The sequence below is a fragment of the Botrytis deweyae genome (assembly GCF_014898535.1).
Source record: "Botrytis deweyae strain B1 chromosome Unknown BDEW_032, whole genome shotgun sequence".
Classification (NCBI taxonomy): domain Eukaryota; kingdom Fungi; phylum Ascomycota; class Leotiomycetes; order Helotiales; family Sclerotiniaceae; genus Botrytis; species Botrytis deweyae.
The window spans coordinates 92,402-111,608 of NW_024066239.1; the positions used below are offsets into that span (position 1 = coordinate 92,402).

General features: G+C 42.8%; 6 protein-coding genes across 6 annotated transcripts; 4 read left to right on the forward strand and 2 right to left on the reverse strand.

Moving 5' to 3' along the window:
* Nucleotides 1–128: 128 nt before the first annotated feature.
* Nucleotides 129–1,460, forward strand: EAE98_009926 (uncharacterized protein; the record flags this gene model as incomplete). Its single annotated transcript, XM_038957547.1, has 1 exon — nucleotides 129–1,460. The coding sequence occupies one exon, from the start codon at nucleotides 129–131 to the stop codon at nucleotides 1,458–1,460; it is 1,332 nt and encodes a 443-aa protein (XP_038806010.1).
* Nucleotides 1,461–2,548: 1,088 nt separating this feature from the next.
* Nucleotides 2,549–4,799, forward strand: EAE98_009927 (uncharacterized protein; the record flags this gene model as incomplete). Its single annotated transcript, XM_038957548.1, has 5 exons — nucleotides 2,549–2,736; nucleotides 2,803–2,857; nucleotides 2,910–4,106; nucleotides 4,161–4,435; nucleotides 4,492–4,799. The coding sequence occupies exons 1-5, from the start codon at nucleotides 2,628–2,630 to the stop codon at nucleotides 4,797–4,799; spliced, it is 1,944 nt and encodes a 647-aa protein (XP_038806011.1). The 5' UTR covers nucleotides 2,549–2,627.
* A 165-nt stretch (nucleotides 4,800–4,964) lies between these two features.
* EAE98_009928 (uncharacterized protein) lies at nucleotides 4,965–6,647 on the reverse strand (the record flags this gene model as incomplete). Its single annotated transcript, XM_038957549.1, has 1 exon — nucleotides 4,965–6,647. One exon carries the CDS (start codon nucleotides 6,645–6,647, stop codon nucleotides 4,965–4,967), a length of 1,683 nt encoding a protein of 560 aa, XP_038806012.1.
* A 1,734-nt stretch (nucleotides 6,648–8,381) lies between these two features.
* EAE98_009929 (uncharacterized protein) lies at nucleotides 8,382–9,719 on the forward strand (the record flags this gene model as incomplete). The annotated part of the gene is made up of 1 exon (XM_038957550.1): nucleotides 8,382–9,719. One exon carries the CDS (start codon nucleotides 8,382–8,384, stop codon nucleotides 9,717–9,719), a length of 1,338 nt encoding a protein of 445 aa, XP_038806013.1.
* A 514-nt stretch (nucleotides 9,720–10,233) lies between these two features.
* On the reverse strand, nucleotides 10,234–10,626 carry EAE98_009930 (uncharacterized protein; the record flags this gene model as incomplete). Its single annotated transcript, XM_038957551.1, has 1 exon — nucleotides 10,234–10,626. The coding sequence occupies one exon, from the start codon at nucleotides 10,624–10,626 to the stop codon at nucleotides 10,234–10,236; it is 393 nt and encodes a 130-aa protein (XP_038806014.1).
* Nucleotides 10,627–14,005: 3,379 nt separating this feature from the next.
* EAE98_009931 (uncharacterized protein) lies at nucleotides 14,006–18,907 on the forward strand (the record flags this gene model as incomplete). The annotated part of the gene is made up of 1 exon (XM_038957552.1): nucleotides 14,006–18,907. The coding sequence occupies one exon, from the start codon at nucleotides 14,006–14,008 to the stop codon at nucleotides 18,905–18,907; it is 4,902 nt and encodes a 1,633-aa protein (XP_038806015.1).
* Between the last annotated feature and the right edge of the window lie 300 nt (nucleotides 18,908–19,207).

Here is a 19,207-nt window from a genome sequence, read left to right on the forward strand (position 1 = left end):
AGTATCACATCGAATATTGTTGCTAGAAACCCGTTGCGAGACACTGTCACAAGGTATTGTCAGTTCAAAAAACTCAAGACTCTCATCAACACTCCTTATCTAGTTTCAATCGGTTCTCTGGTCTCAAAATGGGGGCAGAAACCATCAATCCGAAGCTGAATGTTGCTATTATCGGCGGCGGTCTTGGTGGACTTGCTCTCAGTATTGGACTCCTTCCTTATCGTGATGCCCTCAATATCACAATTTACGAATCAGCTCCTAAGTTTGCAGAAATAGGGGCAGGAATTGCATCTGGTCCTAACGCAGTGAATGCCCTAAGTCTGATCTCTCCTGATATCCTTAGAGGTTATAGGAAATGTGCAACGTTTAACGAAACTCGCGATCACGATAATGCATGGTTGACTTTCCGGTATGGAACGAATAGTAAAAATGGTGATGGCAAGAATATGGACTTGATTCATCATGTGGGAGAGGAAGGAAAACCTCTGGGAGATATTTCGAAAATGCTGATAAGAGAGGAGATTAGAAGGAGAAGTTGTGTGCATAGGGCTAGGTTCTTGGACGAAATGGCAGCATTGATTCCAGACGGAATGGCGAAATTCAAGAAAAGTCTAGTGAGCGTTGAAGACCCGGATGAAGACAACGAAGGATTGAAGTTGACATTCGAAGATGGTGAAACAGTTCTCGCTGATGTAGTGATTGGCTGTGATGGAATCAAAAGTGTCACAAGGAAGTTTGTCATGAGAAACCAATCAATTGAACCGGAGTTTTCAAACACCTACGCGTATCGAGCTATGGTTCCCAGAGATGTTGCCCGGGAAGCGATAGGAGATATCTTAGCACTAAATGGCCAATCATACCTTGGATATGGTAGATATATGATTAGTTACCCAGTTGAGCATGGGAACTTGATCAACCTCGTTGCATTGAAGACAACGAAAGATGTCGAATGGGATCAGAACAACTGGTTGGTGCCTGCTACCAAAGAAGAGATGGCGTCCGATTTGAAAGGCTATGATGAGAAGTTGGTTGAATTGGTCTCGAAATACTGTGCTGGAGATAAGTGGGGGCTCTTCCATCTTCCACATTCTCAGAAATATTTTCGCGGAAGGATTTGCCTTATGGGAGACGCTGCTCATGCAAGTACACCCCACCTAGGGGCTGGCTCTGGTATGGCATTTGAAGATGCTTATGTCTTGAGTCGTCTTTTTCAGGGTGTCAAGAATAAAGATGATATTCAAAAAGCACTCGAAGCTTATGATACGGTGAGAAGACCAAGGTCGCAAAAGCTAGTTGAATTTAGTAAGAAAGCCGGAGAACTGATCTCGTTTACGCATGATGATTTTGGAGATGATGTAAAAAGGATAGCTGACGAGATCGATTTGTTGTATGAATGGGTTTGGACATATGATCTTGAAGGAAGTTTGGTAGAGGCGAAACAGCTTTCCGGTTTGTTCTAGTCTCTTCTCCAATGACTGTGGATTATTGAGAGACTGCATCGGGCAACATGTAGAGAGGTAGCGAGGTAGCGAGGTAACGTGCGTCCTTTTTTACCTCGGGGGCTGTCATTTGTTGAAGAGATCGTTCTCCCTGCAGGACAATTCAAAAGATTGACGGCATGGTTAGATACGGTTAAAGAAATCTGAGATGATATTGAAACCTGGCCGTTCTTCAATGGCTGAAGAGCAAATTCAGATGAGATAAATGCTGTTTCTAAATGCATGCTTGTAGGCGAAGTGCATTTGCATGTATCCACAAATATACCTAGAAGGCTAGTACAATTCCGCGATCTACAGAGAATGGCGTGGCAGTCTGCCCTAAAGTCATCCAACGGCCTCTCTATACGGCATCAGGCCCGATACAAGGGATGTACTTGTAAGTTTTACAAATCATAGACGAATGACCTTGTGGGCTCCATACGGACCTAAAAAGTGGACGACCCCAATCATTTTGAGGAGACCAAATCATACATTATAGTGGAAAAATCTTGTATTTCAATGATATCAAGACGTATTCGAATAGATTTCTATTATTTAGTTTGAAATTGAAGATCAGATGTGATATCAGGATCACGTGCGGAAAGTGCTCGTGGTCAGCAAACCTTATTATTCTTAGAAAGGGGAATAGGGGCAGCTAATGCATGAGGTTATACCAACTTACTTTTGCTTGGATCACTAATGGTGATCCTTAGGAATGACGATGAATCCACACATCCCATCGTTTCTTAATCACACTCCAAAAAGTCTAGAAGTAATAGAAAAGCTTTTGAGAACTTGTCGAATCTACCCCCGCAATTTAATCTCACCGCTTAGATCAAATAGGTTTAATCTGTTACTAGATGATCCAGATAATCCATAGAAAAAAACTCTATTTTACCACTATTCAGTATTCGGTCCCGGCTATCATTCCCAGTCTGGTTCTCGGGTCCTTCATCTAACCTTATCTAGGTATAGTAGAAGCGTAAATTCTCGGTTGTAAGTTTTCATGAAGCGTGCCTCTAATAACTTCCACCTTTTCCAACCAGTAATGACAAATTCACACCATTGTAATGGCCAACGTCGTTTGAATGAATGGCTTTGATGATTTCAACCAGAATCAACTTCCAACTTCAATCACCGTGACCTAAGATGAAGAGATCCTCGCCGTCGACGGGTACATCGTTTCCGAGTTATCAATGTCAAATATGTTTATCTACTTACTCCACAATCGGACATCTACGACGTCATGAAGCTGTGCGTAAGTCAATCCCCACCACTGCTATCTTCCGCGACGCGGGATGTATTAACATTGCAACTCAAATAGACGATGGGCAGCGACTTTACGGGTGCCACTTTTGTGATCAACACTTTTTCAGATCGTGAGTTGAACAATTGAAAGAGCCAAAATCATTCCTACTAATAAGATCTTAGAGATGCTGCTAGAAGACATTCAAAATCATGCCCGATCAGGGGTGGGAGGCCAATGCCTCAGCCAAGGCCAAGAGGAAAGCAAAAACAATCATGTGACTCTTGTGCACGATCGAAACGAGCTTGTAATCAAGGACGCCCATGTGAGGGTTGTCAATTGAATAACATACCCTGCACTTATTATCGTTCGACGGGAAGCAAGGATGGCTCGCAGCCTTTGCAAGCTATACAAGATCTCGGGTCTTCAAGACAACCATTGCATGATACCGCACCAACCCATTTTGATCAGGCCAGCAACAATGCGACAGCTTCTGGTATACCATCTCAAGATCCTAGGATGCAGTTTGATTTTCTTCTCCATTACACAAAGCCTGGAAGAGAGTCGCTCTTAGATTTTTTCGGCACCCCAACGGCTAGCAGTGTATCGACTCCAACCGTTTCTACCGCGATGTCTTCATCCCTTATGTCAAATTCCTCACTACTTGCTTTTCCCGGCGAATTGGAAGACCTCATGCAAAGCAATGCACTGCCAATACTAGATGATTTTATCTGGAATGGCGAACTCAGTACTCTTCCAATCGACTCGACCCTACGAAGCTCGTCTCAATTGGAAGGCCGGCTCCAGGAACTTATATCGAAACTTTCTGTCACTCATCAAAGATTATCCGAGCTTGATGGAGACTTACCGCCATTCTCCGAAGAAATAAAAACCGTTTTGTTCACTGTTCCTAATTTGATAGATTTCACTCGATTATTTTTTGATCATTGGTATCCTAATTGTCCAATTATACACCAACCTACTTATAACATCGAGACAGTCTCGCTTCCATTGTTATTTGCCGTCTTCCTCATTGGCGCAGCGTATTCTGCACCTCGAGATACGGCTGGCTTAGCAAAGGAGTGCGGTGCTTTATGCGAGGAATTCGTTTTCGAGAATGAAGAACTGAAAGAAATACTTCGTTCTGAACAGTACACTGAGAAACCGACTAGTCTCCAAATCATCCAAGCAGCATTTCTTGTATCAGTACTGCGAAATTGGCAAAATGGGCAACTCGCAAGGAAGAGAATGCGTAACAGGCGATATTGTGATGTTGTCAATGGTGCGAGGGCACTGGGATATAACTCAACAAGAAACATGTACGCTACGGGTGTTTTCCCTTTTAATTGGCATGGTTACATTGAAGCAGAAGCAAGAGTTAGGTCAGCTCAGCTTGTCTCTACCATCTTTTATTCGAGATGCTAAATATAAATTAGGGTTATGAGTTTGATATATCTTGTAGATTGTCATTATACTCTTTTCAACAAGTATCCACCCCGATTAACGATTGCCGAGATGGTCGGTGATATGCCATCCTCAGAAGAAGCATTTGCCGCTACAGATGCCCTCGTTTGCGAAGGGTATTTGTTAGGAACAAATGAGGAACCTCGAGCCACTCTGGCAACCTCTTTGGAGTGGCTAATGGGAGATGAATGGAATCCAGTTCATCATTACGGACTTACAACTCTCAATTTGTTCACGTTCCTCAACGGTAAACAAAATATCCAAGACTACCTGCTCATATGATACCTTTGCTAACTAAATAAGCATTAAATACAACAATCTTCCATCTAAAGGTGACGTCTCTCTGGATCTATAACTCCGCTCGTATCTCTCAAGCTCTCGATAGATGGAAGATTCTTTGGGATAACCATTTAAAACAAGTCGGACCAGATTTCACGAGATCTGGGTTCTTTAAGAACTCTCTGGAATTCTGGCAGCTTACTAAGTTACTACTTAAAATAGAGGGAAACATGGGCCAAAAAGGCCTCTGTGGCAAGGCCGAGATGGCTAGCGATTCGATGGCAGAAATCAATGCCTTAATGGTCAAATTTCAAGGGGTCGCCATCTCTTGATTCTGATCTTCATACGTTACGAAGCCCTGGCAAACATACCATATAGCGCTAGGAGTTTCTTCACGCTATAATGGAAACTATACGAATTCACATCGATAGCCTGCAGAGAGCTCTCCTTACAAGATTGCCTCGGCTGGAGAGCAATGTATGAAGGAACTAAAAAGCTTAAGCCATAGGTTCTAATGCGCCCTTCCCACTAATCTCGATTTTGGACATCTCTCGAACCAGACTTTTCGTTCCTCTAGTTTCAGTGGCTTCGACCCAATTGCCATGTACTTGAGCTTTTATATGAAATGGCAATTCAACAATAGCGATTGCCTTTTCAAAATCTCTTGTATCAATCACAATCAGATCGCAACGATTGGCAATCCTCCTTTCCACCATTGCCATCACCCATCCATCCCCTTCCTTGGAATCTTTCGATCGGGGAATGAAAATCGGTTCTTGGACATGCGAGTCTTCTCCTGCATAGAAAAATTTCGTTTCGCTTGTCTTATTGTTGTGCATCGCAAGACCATTTAGTCCCTGGTATATATTACTCTTTGCATCACTTTGTTCTGGAATGAAAACATCTAAGAACACCCATTCATATTCCTTCGTCATGAATCTCTCGTCAATTCTCGGAAATTCACATGGAATGTCCAAAACTACCAGTGGATCCTGTATCTTGGTGCCACTCGGTTGACTCAAATCAAATTCCCAACGTGCGAAATCACCTTTCGTATCCGGATTCGGCATTCGTCCATCATCGGGTGGAAAGAATGGAAAGGCATTATCGTGCACTCTCGAACTTTCCATGTATAATTTCCCATCCTTTCCTTCCCAGGCTCCAGCTGTATGAACTGGCATACAGTTGTTCCACTCATAATATCTCCATTCTCCTTCCCCCCATCCATCCGGCAATGGTGTCGACTTTCTCCTAGGGACCACAATGAACGTAGCAGGTTTTTCATAATCCCATGCCCAATGCTGGCCCCCTTTCTTCATTCTCTCAATGTCCGCTTCGAAGCACCAACATACCAGTATTAACCAATTCTCCGTAATGGCACAATCATGAATAAATGCACACCACGGACTCTTTACCCACAATTCTTCCACCTTTTTCCCTTGCGCATCGAGCGTATATGTAACTACATCCAGCGTGGCCAACCCCTTTGCCTCGTACCCAAATACAACAAGTTCATTCGTAAATGGATCAACCTTCGGATGGGCCGTAAAAGTCTTCGACTTCACTCCCTCAGAGGCAAAAGGATCGTATCCCAAAGTCTCCAACGTATCGCCATCAACTTCATATGGCAACCCCACTTCCTTCAACGCCAACAACTTGTCAGCCCACACGACTAAATTCGTGTTTGCTGTACTATCTACCGCAGCTCGTACACACGGATGGTGTGTATATGGATTTCGATATAATCCAAATAAAGCCTTGTTAGCCTGTCGTTCGAGTTTGTACCGTTCGGTCTCGATATACCGCATTTTCATATCGACGATACCGTTGTGGAAACGAAAGGCGGAGATATTGCCGTCGCCATCGATGGGTACATTTTGTGGGTGGGGTGGAACGAAAGGGTCGCACATGACACGATAAAATGTTCCATTTATCTCTGAGGGGATAGACCCAAGGACTACGAGATTGGCAACTTCACCTTCGAGACGGCAGGGGAGGTTGGAGCCTGCGAGGTCAATTGCGGTGGGCCATCTAGAGGTGAGATTCTGAGGATTTCGGCTGTCATGAGTGGCGGGAGTGTGGGTTGTTGTGGGCAGGGCAACTTTTGAAGGAGGAGGAATGTCGGGAGCATCAAGGGAGAGAATTTTTGTGGATGACGGTGGGTCGTTTAGTATCGCCATTGTTTATGAGGTAATATTTATAGCAATGAGTGAACTGGCCGCTGATGATAAGAACAATGGGATAGGTAGTGCAGTGAATTGAAGTGTTTATATACTACAAACATAACGCACCCTGGGCATCAGCAGATATCATGACCCCAGACGGACTTTTCCCTCACTGCATGATTTTATCAATAAACCATATCATCCATGTAGTCTTACATCTCCAGATCAAGCGAGTGTTACACGCACCACTGATAGTGGTTCCACAGTCCGGCATCCCCATATATTTTAGGGAAAGATAAAGTCCGTAATTGCCGTGAAACTTCACCCCCACCAAAAGTCCCAGAAGTGTTCTTGGCCTTCTCCCCCAAGCTAGCTCCAGTAGCTAACAGTAGCTGCCGAAGGGGGTTATATGTGGGTAAATGGCTTTTCAGATGACAGACATCATGCTGCTAGACCTCAAAGGGTTCGAGACTGCACCGGGAACATCCCTCCTTACCCCATAGTTGTCGAGGGATATTTTCTAACCGAGTCTTCTGTCCATGGGTAACGCGATTGATGCATACTCGTGCTGCCAGAAAGTATGCAACTCCGACGCTAGATGCACATACCACAAGATGGTAAACTACAAGAGGACTAACCTGGTTTTCATAGCGCCGGAGTTGCATACTTTCTGGCAGCACGAGTATATAGCGTGTTATTATTGACTCTCTTGATGAATTTGCATTGAAAGTATTTCATTCATCCGGTATGCAATTGGTCAATGCTTTGGAAGAGGAGCAATATTCTGGCGAATCCTTGCATTGGATTTGGTAATAGTCGGCACCGCACCGTTCCGGTACAAAGTGCCAGTCAGCATTGAGGTTCAAAGAAGAACGATTTGCAGCACGCAAGTGGATTCTCTTGAGTTGACACAACACGTGGAGAGCTTAAACTAGCTAGACGTTATGAATGTTCTTGGAAATATCCCTAAGTTTGAGCCCCTGGAAGTTGATAACCGGGAATTTCCCACCTGAATGTGGGGGTTTACCGCTCGGCTATCGTACCTGCAAATATTTTGCTCGAAGTGTTCAAAGATGATTGCACACTACACGTAACTCATCATTCTATTGGGTAGCCCGAAGATTTGACTTGCTCAGGATTCTTTCTTCGCGATTGGAGATTAATCAAATTTGATATAATAGTGTGGCGTGGTATCAGCGGTACGAAAAAGCGAAAAAGTCATGACACCCGAAAAGTTCGAATTATTACTGATTAAACATGTTTGTGGGGCTTTGAGTCCATCATACACTTGATGTTTTCTACATTTGAATACAAACTTATATCATCATGAAATGTTGAAATACAAGTATCTTCAATCATAGTTTTATTGACCCACTGGACATTGATACTTCGAATCACTGTACTCGAAGTGCGAGTTTCCGAACTATGCAATGGTCAATCTGTCAAGCTTCGAACGAAGATTCTGCGATATATTTTCCATGCGGAAGCCTCTGTCATGAATGAAGGAACAAGCTTCTTTCCTGCTCCGTACTTTTTAAAGATATTCTGTACACGGAATAATCATAGGTTACGATCTTGCTCGGTATCTATAGTCGACATGGGGAAGGAACGACATTCACCAAGGACCTCATTGAAGTAGGGGATTGGAAGTGACGATATGATATTCCAAAACAATCAAGTGGTTGTGAATCCTTCCTCTTCCTCTTAATTCATCTTTATTCATCAAGTGTTTCAAAAGACGTTGCAATCATGCGAGGAGCTGCAAGATGCATCAATAGGTATCCCTATCTAACCATTCTTCTTATCTTCTCAATTTGCTTCTATATCTTCTTTGTCAGTTCTTATGATTCCCCAGTCCATATCATCCTGGAGAAAATTCCCAAGCTTCGTTCTTCCAAAGCAACGGAAGATGTTTTCAATTTCCTTCGCCTCGATTCCGCAGCCCTTCGAGCTTTATGCGAAAAGACAGAATGGAATCCAGCCAAAGTTATATTCACATGCGATAATTCCATCGGCGGTGTTGGGGACATACGAAACTCGATACTGAACTGTGTACGGTATGCAATATCCGCGGGCGCCGGTCTAGTGATCCCTCGAATTATTCTCCGAAACCCGGATGATATCTCACAGATTCGAACCGGTGAAAGAGTTAGTATGGCCTACATGTTTGACTATTTTCATTTTGTCGAGTCGCTCAGGTATTCTTGTCCACAAATGGTCATATATCCATACATAGGTGATGTTCCAAATTCAAACGAGGGAAGAGGTCCTATCACACTATTGCCAGAAAGTTTGTTCTCTTCTCCAATTCCGAAAACAGGCTTAGAACATCCGGAAAAGTGGAGAGAATTATTTGAGGGATGGTTGGATGGATATTACCAGTTCGCGACGAATCAGACAATGAATATGCCGGTAACGGTTGAGCTTGGGAGATCGTATTTGCAATATCCGATATATTCTGACGGGGAGGAATTTGCACTTTCTTTTGGTGGGATATTGAAGTTCCGCAAAAATTTGAGGATTCTTGCGACCACTGTTTTGCAGAATATGTTATCCACATATAACGTGTCTGGAGATCTTTCGCAGCCATTTCTCCCTGACACATTTTTCGGTGCACATCTCAGGTCAGAGATAGACCCTACGAAATCTTTGCCGGCCGAGGATTGGTTTTATCAGCGTTATGAATTCCAGTCGATACAATACCTGAAGAAATTGGCCTCTACAAACCTCACTCTAGTTTATGTAGCATCAGGTAACGAAACCGAGACCGCCCAGTTCTCGCGAGACGCAGCTGCATACAGTGTCACTACGAAATGGATGCTACTCGATGCTAAGGACAGGGAACTATTGAGCAAGTTATCATGGGATCAACAGGCGATAGTCGATTTTCTCGTCTTGACGAAAAGCTCCAAGTTCGTCGGGATAGGCCATTCGAGTTTTACGTGGAATATTGCGTTGCAGAGACATCGATTTTTGAAGAATGAGAAAGACTACTTGGACGGGCCGGAGTTGTTAAGTGATGATTTGAGTACGGTGTTTGGGAAGCCAGGTGCGCATCCTGAATACGCAGCTTGTTTGTGGCCTTGATTATGCGGATATTGATTAGGAGTTGCGAAAAGAAATGTGATATTGCTTAGCGTTAAGTTTGGTATGAACAGACAATTATTAATTTTGTTTTCTTGACTCGGAGTACCCATACATGTAGCGTTAGAGAATCAACAAGGCAGTAAAATTAATGGTCTATAGACTTAAAGCGGTACGGATTCAATGTAACAATAGACATAAGTCGTTGGATTATAGGAATTACACAAGTACACGGTATAAAAATGCAAGTATGGCAAAATCGTAATATTATGAGCTAGGACATGCGAAGCTATCGAGATGCCTATGTAAGTACAATGAGTGTAACGGTCGCTAATCGCCTATTTCATTATTCCCTATCCATTCTTTCCGTCTGTGAAACTTCAGTTCCGGCATTAATCCTCCACTGCCTATTCAAAAATCCAAAGATGTGAAATTTAACGAGTGTGAATTGCGCATGGTGCACATATTAAGAGATATTATGTTGTTAACGTGAGATAACATGCAAGGTACGAGTCGTTTAATGGCCATTGGAAGAGTTGGTAGCGGCGGCCTGGGGACGGGAGACGCCTGTAGCTCTTCGATCCTCTGCTATTTGTCTCCAGATAGCTTTAGACCAAATCGCCCAGTTATTGAATTTCTCAGGTTCGACGCCATCGTTGACCTCAACCTTGTCATGGATAGTTGGCCATTGATTTTGAAATCCCTTGGTAAGGACATTCATGGTCTCTTCCGGTGCTTTTCTTTGCCAGTCTCTTTGAAGTTTCTGTTCCTCGGTGGTGATTTGCCTATTGAAGCCGCAATAATGGTTGCGGGTGACCCAGTAACTTTTGCCGTCTTGATTAAAAGGCACCAGGTACCACCAGTGGGCTGGATTTCCAGTGGGAAATGTTTCTCGTGTAAAATTATTCATGTTCTTCGATCTTTTTCGAACTAAGTACTTGCTTCGTTAGGATCTCAGTATTGCTATCAAACTATGTGTGAGGTATTGACGATGCTTACCTTTGATTGAGACGGAGGCTGTGTGTGATACGTGCGGAGATGTGTAAAGATGATTTTATTTGTGTAGATGTGGATGAAGGTGCGCAGATAATGCAGGTGGATAGAGAGTATGAAGAAGTTGATAGAAGCAGGGTATTCTTGCGAGAAAATTTGTGTTTGAAGTGGGAGAAATGTATTTTTGTTGGTTGAAGGTATGTTTTGGGTTTCGTGATTGAGATGTTGTTGGTTGATGAAGAGAAAAGAAAAAGAGAAAACCAGAGAAGAAAAGCCGATCAATTTGAGCACAAATAATGAGGCTCTCAAGGCATCAATTTTCAAAATGAATTACCATTTGGTAGTCATTTCAAGATTATAGATACCAAATAATGCTGTGCATTCTATGAATATTACAACTTGAGGAGAAAATGGAGTCATTTGATCGATTTGTGACTTAAACCTCACTTCTCATGATTCAGAATACTGAAAAGTATATTTTGGACTCATACAAATATCTACCACTGACCAATAAGGCTTCTCATACATCATAATGGTGAGTAAATTCCAAGATGAGAGTCATTCAGAAGGGAAAATGTGTTGAATAAAACAGAAAATTCATTGAATGGTATGATTTGAGCGGACAATGTGATTATTTGGTGACTGGTATGTTGAAATGATGATTCGAAAAGTGATGAGGGGTAGGTGTTGGAGTCATATAAGACTTGAACAGTCATGTAACAGGTTTCTTAGCCATCGATTCCTAGATGGTAGTCATTCTGGAAGTTAGATTCATAAAATATGACTTCGTACTAAATGAATACTGCGATGTGGGCAGAGACCAGAGTCACCGACGGGTATCCAATTATCGTTATTTCGAGCAAATGAGTCGAAACCCGATAATTGACCAAATGCGGATTTATACCTCTCAATCATTTTTGGAACAAGAATTTACAGACAATTTACGGAGAAAGTGACAGTCATCACTTAGTTTCTAACAATTCAGAACGTTGGGGTCGGGTATTTTCAGAGCTTGGTCAACATCTTCACAGTGGAGAATATAACAAGGAGTTTCACTGCAAATTGATTAAGCATGAGAGGATAGTTAAATTATAATCATTAATTGGTGATGGTTTTAGGGGTGCATCTTCAAAACCAATTGTAGGAAGAAATTTGAATGCTCTCCAAACTAATCGGTAGGGACAAATGAAAGCGAAGACTTTACAACTTCACTTCCTACATAGGAAAATGATGGGAAGTCCCTTGATAACATTTGAATATGATAGCAATGAGACCTTATACCGCAAAGAATATAGTCTAGAGTGCATCTCATCGAACATGATATAAGTCTGCCGTATATAGCGCTTGAAGATTGAACATTTGGATCTGCAATGCATCATATTCAATGTTGTTTGTGTCAACCATCGTAATGAAAACAAGACAACACAAACTCTTAGCACTAAGAAGTTTGGTTTCGTACGGATTATGAGGGCTTCCAGAGAATGATCCGCGAAGATTTGATGGAATCACCGAGAAAGAAGGGTATTTTGTCTTCTCAACAGCCGTGTCAAACACACGGACGGTAAATTTTTTGAATATTTCAATAATGATTTGATGATCAATATGGGATTCAAATAAAGATCTGGCAAACTCGCCAGATGCTTCAACAGTAACAGACATTCCGGACTTTAAGATACGGCAAATAAAGGAGATCCATACCCATTTGGCGATCAATGGGGCCGACTCTTGGATTGTCTGTATCTTTCGTGGAGAGCAAGATGATGTAATGGATGAGACTCAGGCACACTTTGATGTGGCCCCGAACCGCTGGATAAAGGAAAGGAACATAAGCTTGACTGTGCCATTGAAGGGTCAACAGCGGAAGCACGAGAAAAGTACACGTGAATCGTATGGAGGGTTCTTGGACAGACAGACGCCTCGAAAAGAGAGTAGAAACGATAGCAAAGAAAGCTCAACGAGTGAATCGGAAAGACGAGGCAAAAGGATTGATGATTACCAGTACTACTGGTCATGATATCGTATGGTGTGAGGTAGAGACCATTGTGATAAAGTCTATGCTATTTCAGGAAATGGAGTCAGAGTAACAAAAGCTTAGAGAGAAAACTGCTGAAGTTATTTGAAATGACATCTTCAATATAAATATTGTATGAAGTTGTTGAGAAACGACGGTGTCCACGTTTGTGAAGGACCTAGAAACGAGGTCACCTGCAGCTCTAGTAACCTTGGAAGTGGCTGATAATTAGTCCGAAGTGCTTCTGTGGCTGGAGGTTACCTACATGGCCACCCGTGGACCCCCCGTGGACCTCGATGGATTACAAGGTTGTCCACGGGTCTCGTTGTCCAGGTCCAGGTGAGGTGCTGTGGCGGACGGTGTTGATGATACTCCGAACTCCGAGCCAGTTTGCCGAGATACCGATATCGATATCGATCTCGGTTAGAATGATCAAGATTAACATTATTTGATTGGACAATAATACGAGTAAATTATATTTCTTTTTTTCTTCTCCCAATTTTCTACTCGAGTAGTTTTTAACTTTCCAAGCGTGCAGGTATCTGGGCAATATTTACGAAGTTCTAACTTCTTACATTTTTATCACTCTCGTTCCTACCACTACTCCGTGTTTTTTTGTTTGGATTTTTCCGCATGTTCTCCGTCCTTTACTCTCCTTCCATATTTGACAATTCTATGACTGGAGCTTTCAACATCGCCATGCGAATTCTCGATGGAGATCCTGTTTCGTAATCGGTTTCGTAATCGGTTTCGGTTCTTCATATATCGACACGGCCTGATCTGATCTACCTGGTCTATTCTATGTGTCTATGTGTCTACGGTATGTGTCTATGTGTCCATCTGTCTAATCTCTCTTCTCTACACTCTTCTACCTTTCGTGTTTCAATCTATCTCTTCTGTATATAACGATTTTGTAATCCTTTTTGTGTTTTAACATTCTATACAAGAATTCAACTTCATCTACCAAATCCTCATTCATTAATATCTAATCGTCATCGTGTCTACCTTTAGCCGTGATATTTGCCTGCATCTCCTTCAACACAGCCTTCTCTCATTCTTGCTTGGCCTCTTGGACCCCTTGGCCTTGACACAACGATTGATCACACAGTACAAGGACGCCTACACTCTTTTGTCAGTGATGATATAAAGTCGACTTCTCCGACCATTACCCTTAATATAATACAGTTCAAGTTCAATATACCCCGTCGACGATCGCCACACACAGTCAGGCATGCGCTCGAGTATATCCATCTAATTCCTCAACGAAAAGGCCCTAGTCGCTATCATGGGATTACTCCGCCAAGTCAGAACTTTGACTGGCAAGAATCTCCTTATTACGGTCAACCGACATGCCTTTAGCACATCCATACGCACCTTTATCCTACCAGTGGCCTTGATCGTATTTCTTAGTTATGCCAGGAATTTATTCATACCACCTTCAACTTACGGGATTGGCTCTAGCCAGCCCATTCGATCATTAGAAGAAGGGCTCCGAGCCGCGACAGGTGGACGAAATACTTTGGCATTTGTTAACAATGGTCTAATAGGAGGAGATGTTGATGCTGTTATTGCTGATTTAACTTCGCAGGCTGAAGTTGCTGGGGCAAAGGTGAAACGTTTGACGACGGAGGCTGAACTACTGGATATCTGCAAAAGTACTCTAAGGGGGGCAACATCTTGTTACGGTGCCATTGTTTTCAATTCTTCGCCTTCGGAAGGAACAGGAGGAATATGGAACTATACCATGCGAGCAGATGGCGCATTCGGCACGAAGATTGATGTTACAACAAACAAAAACGATGCCGAACTCTTCCTTTTGCCACTGCAGCGTGCTGTTGATTATGCCATCGCTTCGAGAAATACAACAATCGATCAGAATGCGTTGCCCACTACCGTCAACGAATATCCGTATACTAGCCAGACTCAAAAGCAACGCGAAACTGCAATTCGGACGAATTACCAAACTGCCATCATCAACATTCTTGGAGTCGCTTTCTTGATTGGCATGGTTGGCGTTACATATCATTTGACTGGCTTCATTGCTTCTGAGCGGGAGCTTGGAATGTCACAACTTCTAGAAGCTATGATGCCGAATCTACGACGATGGGAACCTCAAGTAGCCAGGATACTTTCATATCATCTAGCCTTTGATATCATCTACATACCAGGATGGATCGTCATGGGTGTCGTTTTGGGAGTAGGAGTCTTTGCCCAAACCTCCATGGCCATTGTGATCATATTTCATGTTCTGGCCGGCTTGTCCTTAACATCATTCTCTATCCTTGGTGCTGCCTTTTTCAAGAAAGCTCAGCTTAGTGGAATTACTCTTGCAATTGTCACACTCCTACTTGGTGTCGTAACTCAAGTCATAGACAAGACAAACTCGGGTACTGTGGCAATCTTGAGTTTACTTTTCGCTCCATGTAATTATGTGTTTTTCCTTGTTTTCATGGCTCGATTTGAAAGGCAAAATATCGGCACCAACCTTGTACAAGCTGCGCCAAACAATCCATGGTCACTGCCGGGAATTGCGCTATGGGTATTCTTAATCATTCAAATTTTTGTTTATCCAATCCTTGGGGCTTTGGTCGAACGTTCCCTTTTCGGAACAACTTCCAAGGGTCGTTCAGTTGTTGGCCAAGGCTCTGAAAAGCATGCACAATCACTTGGGTCTAACACATTGGAAACCGTTCGATTGGAGAACTTCACAAAACATTACCGACCCAATTGGTTTCGAATGAAGACAGCTGGATTTACCAAGATCCCCACAGCTACTGTCGTCGCTGTCAATGATTTGAGTTTGTCCGCAAGTAAGGGTCAAATTCTTGTCCTTCTAGGTGCCAACGGATCTGGGAAGAGTACCACCTTGGATGCAATCGCAGGATTGAATACCGTTACTAGTGGAAGCATCACAGTTGACGGTACAGGAGGATTAGGTATTGCTCCGCAGAAGAATGTGCTATGGAATGAACTTACAGTAGAGGAGCATATTCGTATCTTCAATAGCCTCAAATCCACAGGACCTCGGGACAGCAAAGTAGCTCTCAAAGAGTTGATCAAAGCGATAGACTTGGACCGAAAGATCGGCGCAAAATCGAAAACTCTATCTGGTGGTCAAAAGCGTAAACTTCAATTAGGAATGATGTTTACTGGTGGAAGTTCGGTATGTTGTGTGGACGAAGTAAGTAGTGGGTTGGATCCTTTAAGCAGAAGAAAGATCTGGGATATTCTTCTGGCCGAAAGAGGTTCACGAACTATTATTTTGACGACACATTTCCTTGATGAGGCAGATCTTCTCGCCGACCGGATCGCAATATTGTCAAAAGGCACACTTCGAGCGGAAGGTTCTTCTGTGGAATTGAAGGAGAAGTTAGGTGGCGGTTATCGCATCAATGTTCCAACTGGTCACGAACATAAAGAGCCTCCTCAGGTTGAGGGCATAAAGCAGCACGTGTCGTTCGGCCAAACGACCTATGTAGCACCAACCTCCAAGCAAGCCGCTCAGATCATTAAGCGTCTCGAGGAAGATGACATCACAGATTATCAATTATCCGGACCAACGATTGAAGATGTATTTTTACAATTAGCCGACGAGATTCGTGCCGAAAGCGACGAAAGTCTACTCATCCAAAATTTATCATCTGACAATGAGCAATCTGGAAAAGAAAAGGATACTGTTACCAAACTCGCAATGATTGGTACCCACGAGCGTCAAGAGTTGGAGCTACATACCGGTCAAAATATTGGGTTCTTCCGGCAAGCCTGGGTTCTATTCAGAAAAAGACTGACTGTTCTTCGACGAAATTACCTGCCTTACATTGCAGCTCTCCTTGTACCGATTATTGCAGCTGGTCTCGTAACTCTTTTCCTGAAAGGGTATAATGGTGCCGGTTGTACTCCAACCGACAGAGTTTCTACATCTGATTCGGAAAATCTCTTCAGTGTTGAGAAGTATGATGTTGTTATCGGGCCGTCCTCAAGGTTTTCAACAGAAGTACTTACTTCTTTGTTTGAACCCTTATTGTTTGGATTGTTTCCTACGCCAGATGAAATCCAAAGTCACACTCATAGAGTTGACACATTGACTCAATTCAACAGCTACATTGATCAAAATTTCGCCAATGTCACTCCATCAGGATTCTTCCTTGATAACGGTGGTACACAAACCACACTCGCGTATAAAGGCAACGGTCAGATTTTCAATGCTGTATGGGGTCAAAATGTCATGGACATTATGCTCACTAACATATCCATTGCCACACAATATTCTGAATTTGATATCCCATGGGCACCCTCAACCGGTAAATCATTACAACTTGTTGTCTATTTTGGTCTTGCAATGTCCGCTTATCCAGGATTCTTCTCATTGTACCCTACTGTCGAAAGAACCAGGAATATTCGAAGTCTTCAGTATTCCAATGGTGTTCGGTCATTACCATTATGGCTTTCGTACGTTGCTTTTGATCTCATACTCGTTCTCATCTCGAGTGCTTTGAGTGTCATAATCTTTGCAGCTGCATCTTCGGTTTGGTATCATGTCGGCTATTTATTTATCATATTCGTTCTGTTCGGTCTGGCATCGATCTTGCTTTCATACGTGGTGTCACTTTTTGCCAGCACGCAACTTTCAGCATTTGCATTCGCAGCTGCTGGGCAAGCGGTCATGTTCCTAATCTATCTAGTTGGATACTTGTGCACTTTGACCTATGCTCCAATTAACAAGATAGATTCAACGCTTCTCGTTGTTCATTTCGTCATCAGTGTTTTCACACCAATGGGAAGTCTTATCCGAGCAATGTTCATCGCATTGAATCTGTTTTCTACCACTTGCTCTGGCGAAGAATTGGCACCTAACCCTGGAGGAATACTGCAATATGGTGGACCGATCTTATATTTGATCCTCCAGATAATTGCACTCTTCGCAATTCTGATCTGGTATGATAGTGGCTCTGTAGTTGCTTGGTTCCGAAGGCATCGCAAGTCACCTAACGCAGTAACTGACAATGAAATTCCTGCGGATGAAGAAATTGCTGATGAACTCGTACGAGTCAACTCATCAAATGACGGTCTTCGAATTCTCCATCTAACCAAGAGTTTTGGATCTGTAACTGCAGTTGAGAATATAACATTCGGAATAAAGCGTGGCGAAGTTTTCGCCCTTCTCGGGCCAAACGGTGCAGGAAAGTCAACTACTATATCATTGATCCGTGGTGATATCCAACCAAGCAAAAATGGAGGAAACGTTTTCGTGGAGAACATTGAAATCAACAGACATCGTGCTGATGCAAGAGCTCATCTGGGAGTTTGTCCTCAATTCGATGCTATGGATCAAATGACCGTTTTGGAGCACCTTGCCTTTTATGCACGCGTAAGAGGTGTTCCAGACGTCGAATATAATGTTCAAGCTGTCTTAACCGCTGTTGGTCTGCAAGCATTTGCTTCTCGTATGGCAGCCAAACTTTCCGGTGGAAACAAACGAAAGCTATCACTCGGAATCGCTTTGATTGGTAATCCAACAGTGCTACTCCTCGACGAGCCATCCTCCGGTATGGATGCTGCTGCAAAGAGAGTCATGTGGAAAACCCTTGCTTCAGTCGTTCCAGGCCGTTCACTCTTACTCACAACTCACAGTATGGAAGAAGCTGATGCATTAGCTGACCGTGCAGGTATCATGGCTAAAAGAATGTTGGCAATGGGTACTTCAGATCGGCTGAGAAGTAAATTCGGTGGTTCTTATTATGTTCATTTGGTTCTTAAAAGTGCACCACATACCACCGATGATGAGATTTCGACTTTGAAAGCTTGGATCAACGATAACTTCCGAAATGCAGTCATTGAAGATAAAACTTTCCATGGTCAAATGCGATTCTCAGTTCCTGTGTCTAGCTATTCTTCAAAGCAATCTGAGATGAAAATGGATGGCGAATTAGACGAAGACGAGATCTACAGTACTGGAACTAGTATCGATGAACCAAAGTTAAGAGACTCGGGGATAGGATCATTAATTATGAAATTAGAAGATCAGAGGGAAGAACTTGGATTGGAGTACTATTCAGTTAGTCCAACAACATTGGATCAGGTTTTCTTAACAATTGTCGAGAAACATAATGTGGAGGAGGAGAATTATGCTGCGCCAAAGGAGAAGAAGACTCTGGGGGGATTAATAAGGAGGAGGAAGAAGGAGTGATGGAGGACGAGAGAGAGGGTCCAACGATGATATTATGGCTGCTGCCTTTCATTGAGAGAAGACGGGGAATGGGCTAGACGATAAATATACCATATGATACCATAATATACGGGATATGATTGTATGGAATAGAGTTCACCAGTTTTGTATATAGAGATATTGATTAATGATTAACTACTAAATGATTTGCATTCGTTCAGCTCAGATTAATCAGATGGTGTTTCATTCCAGTGTAAGCAGGATATCTATCAACATTAGCCACCTTTATAATTGTCATTTTGCATGCACATCCAAATTCAA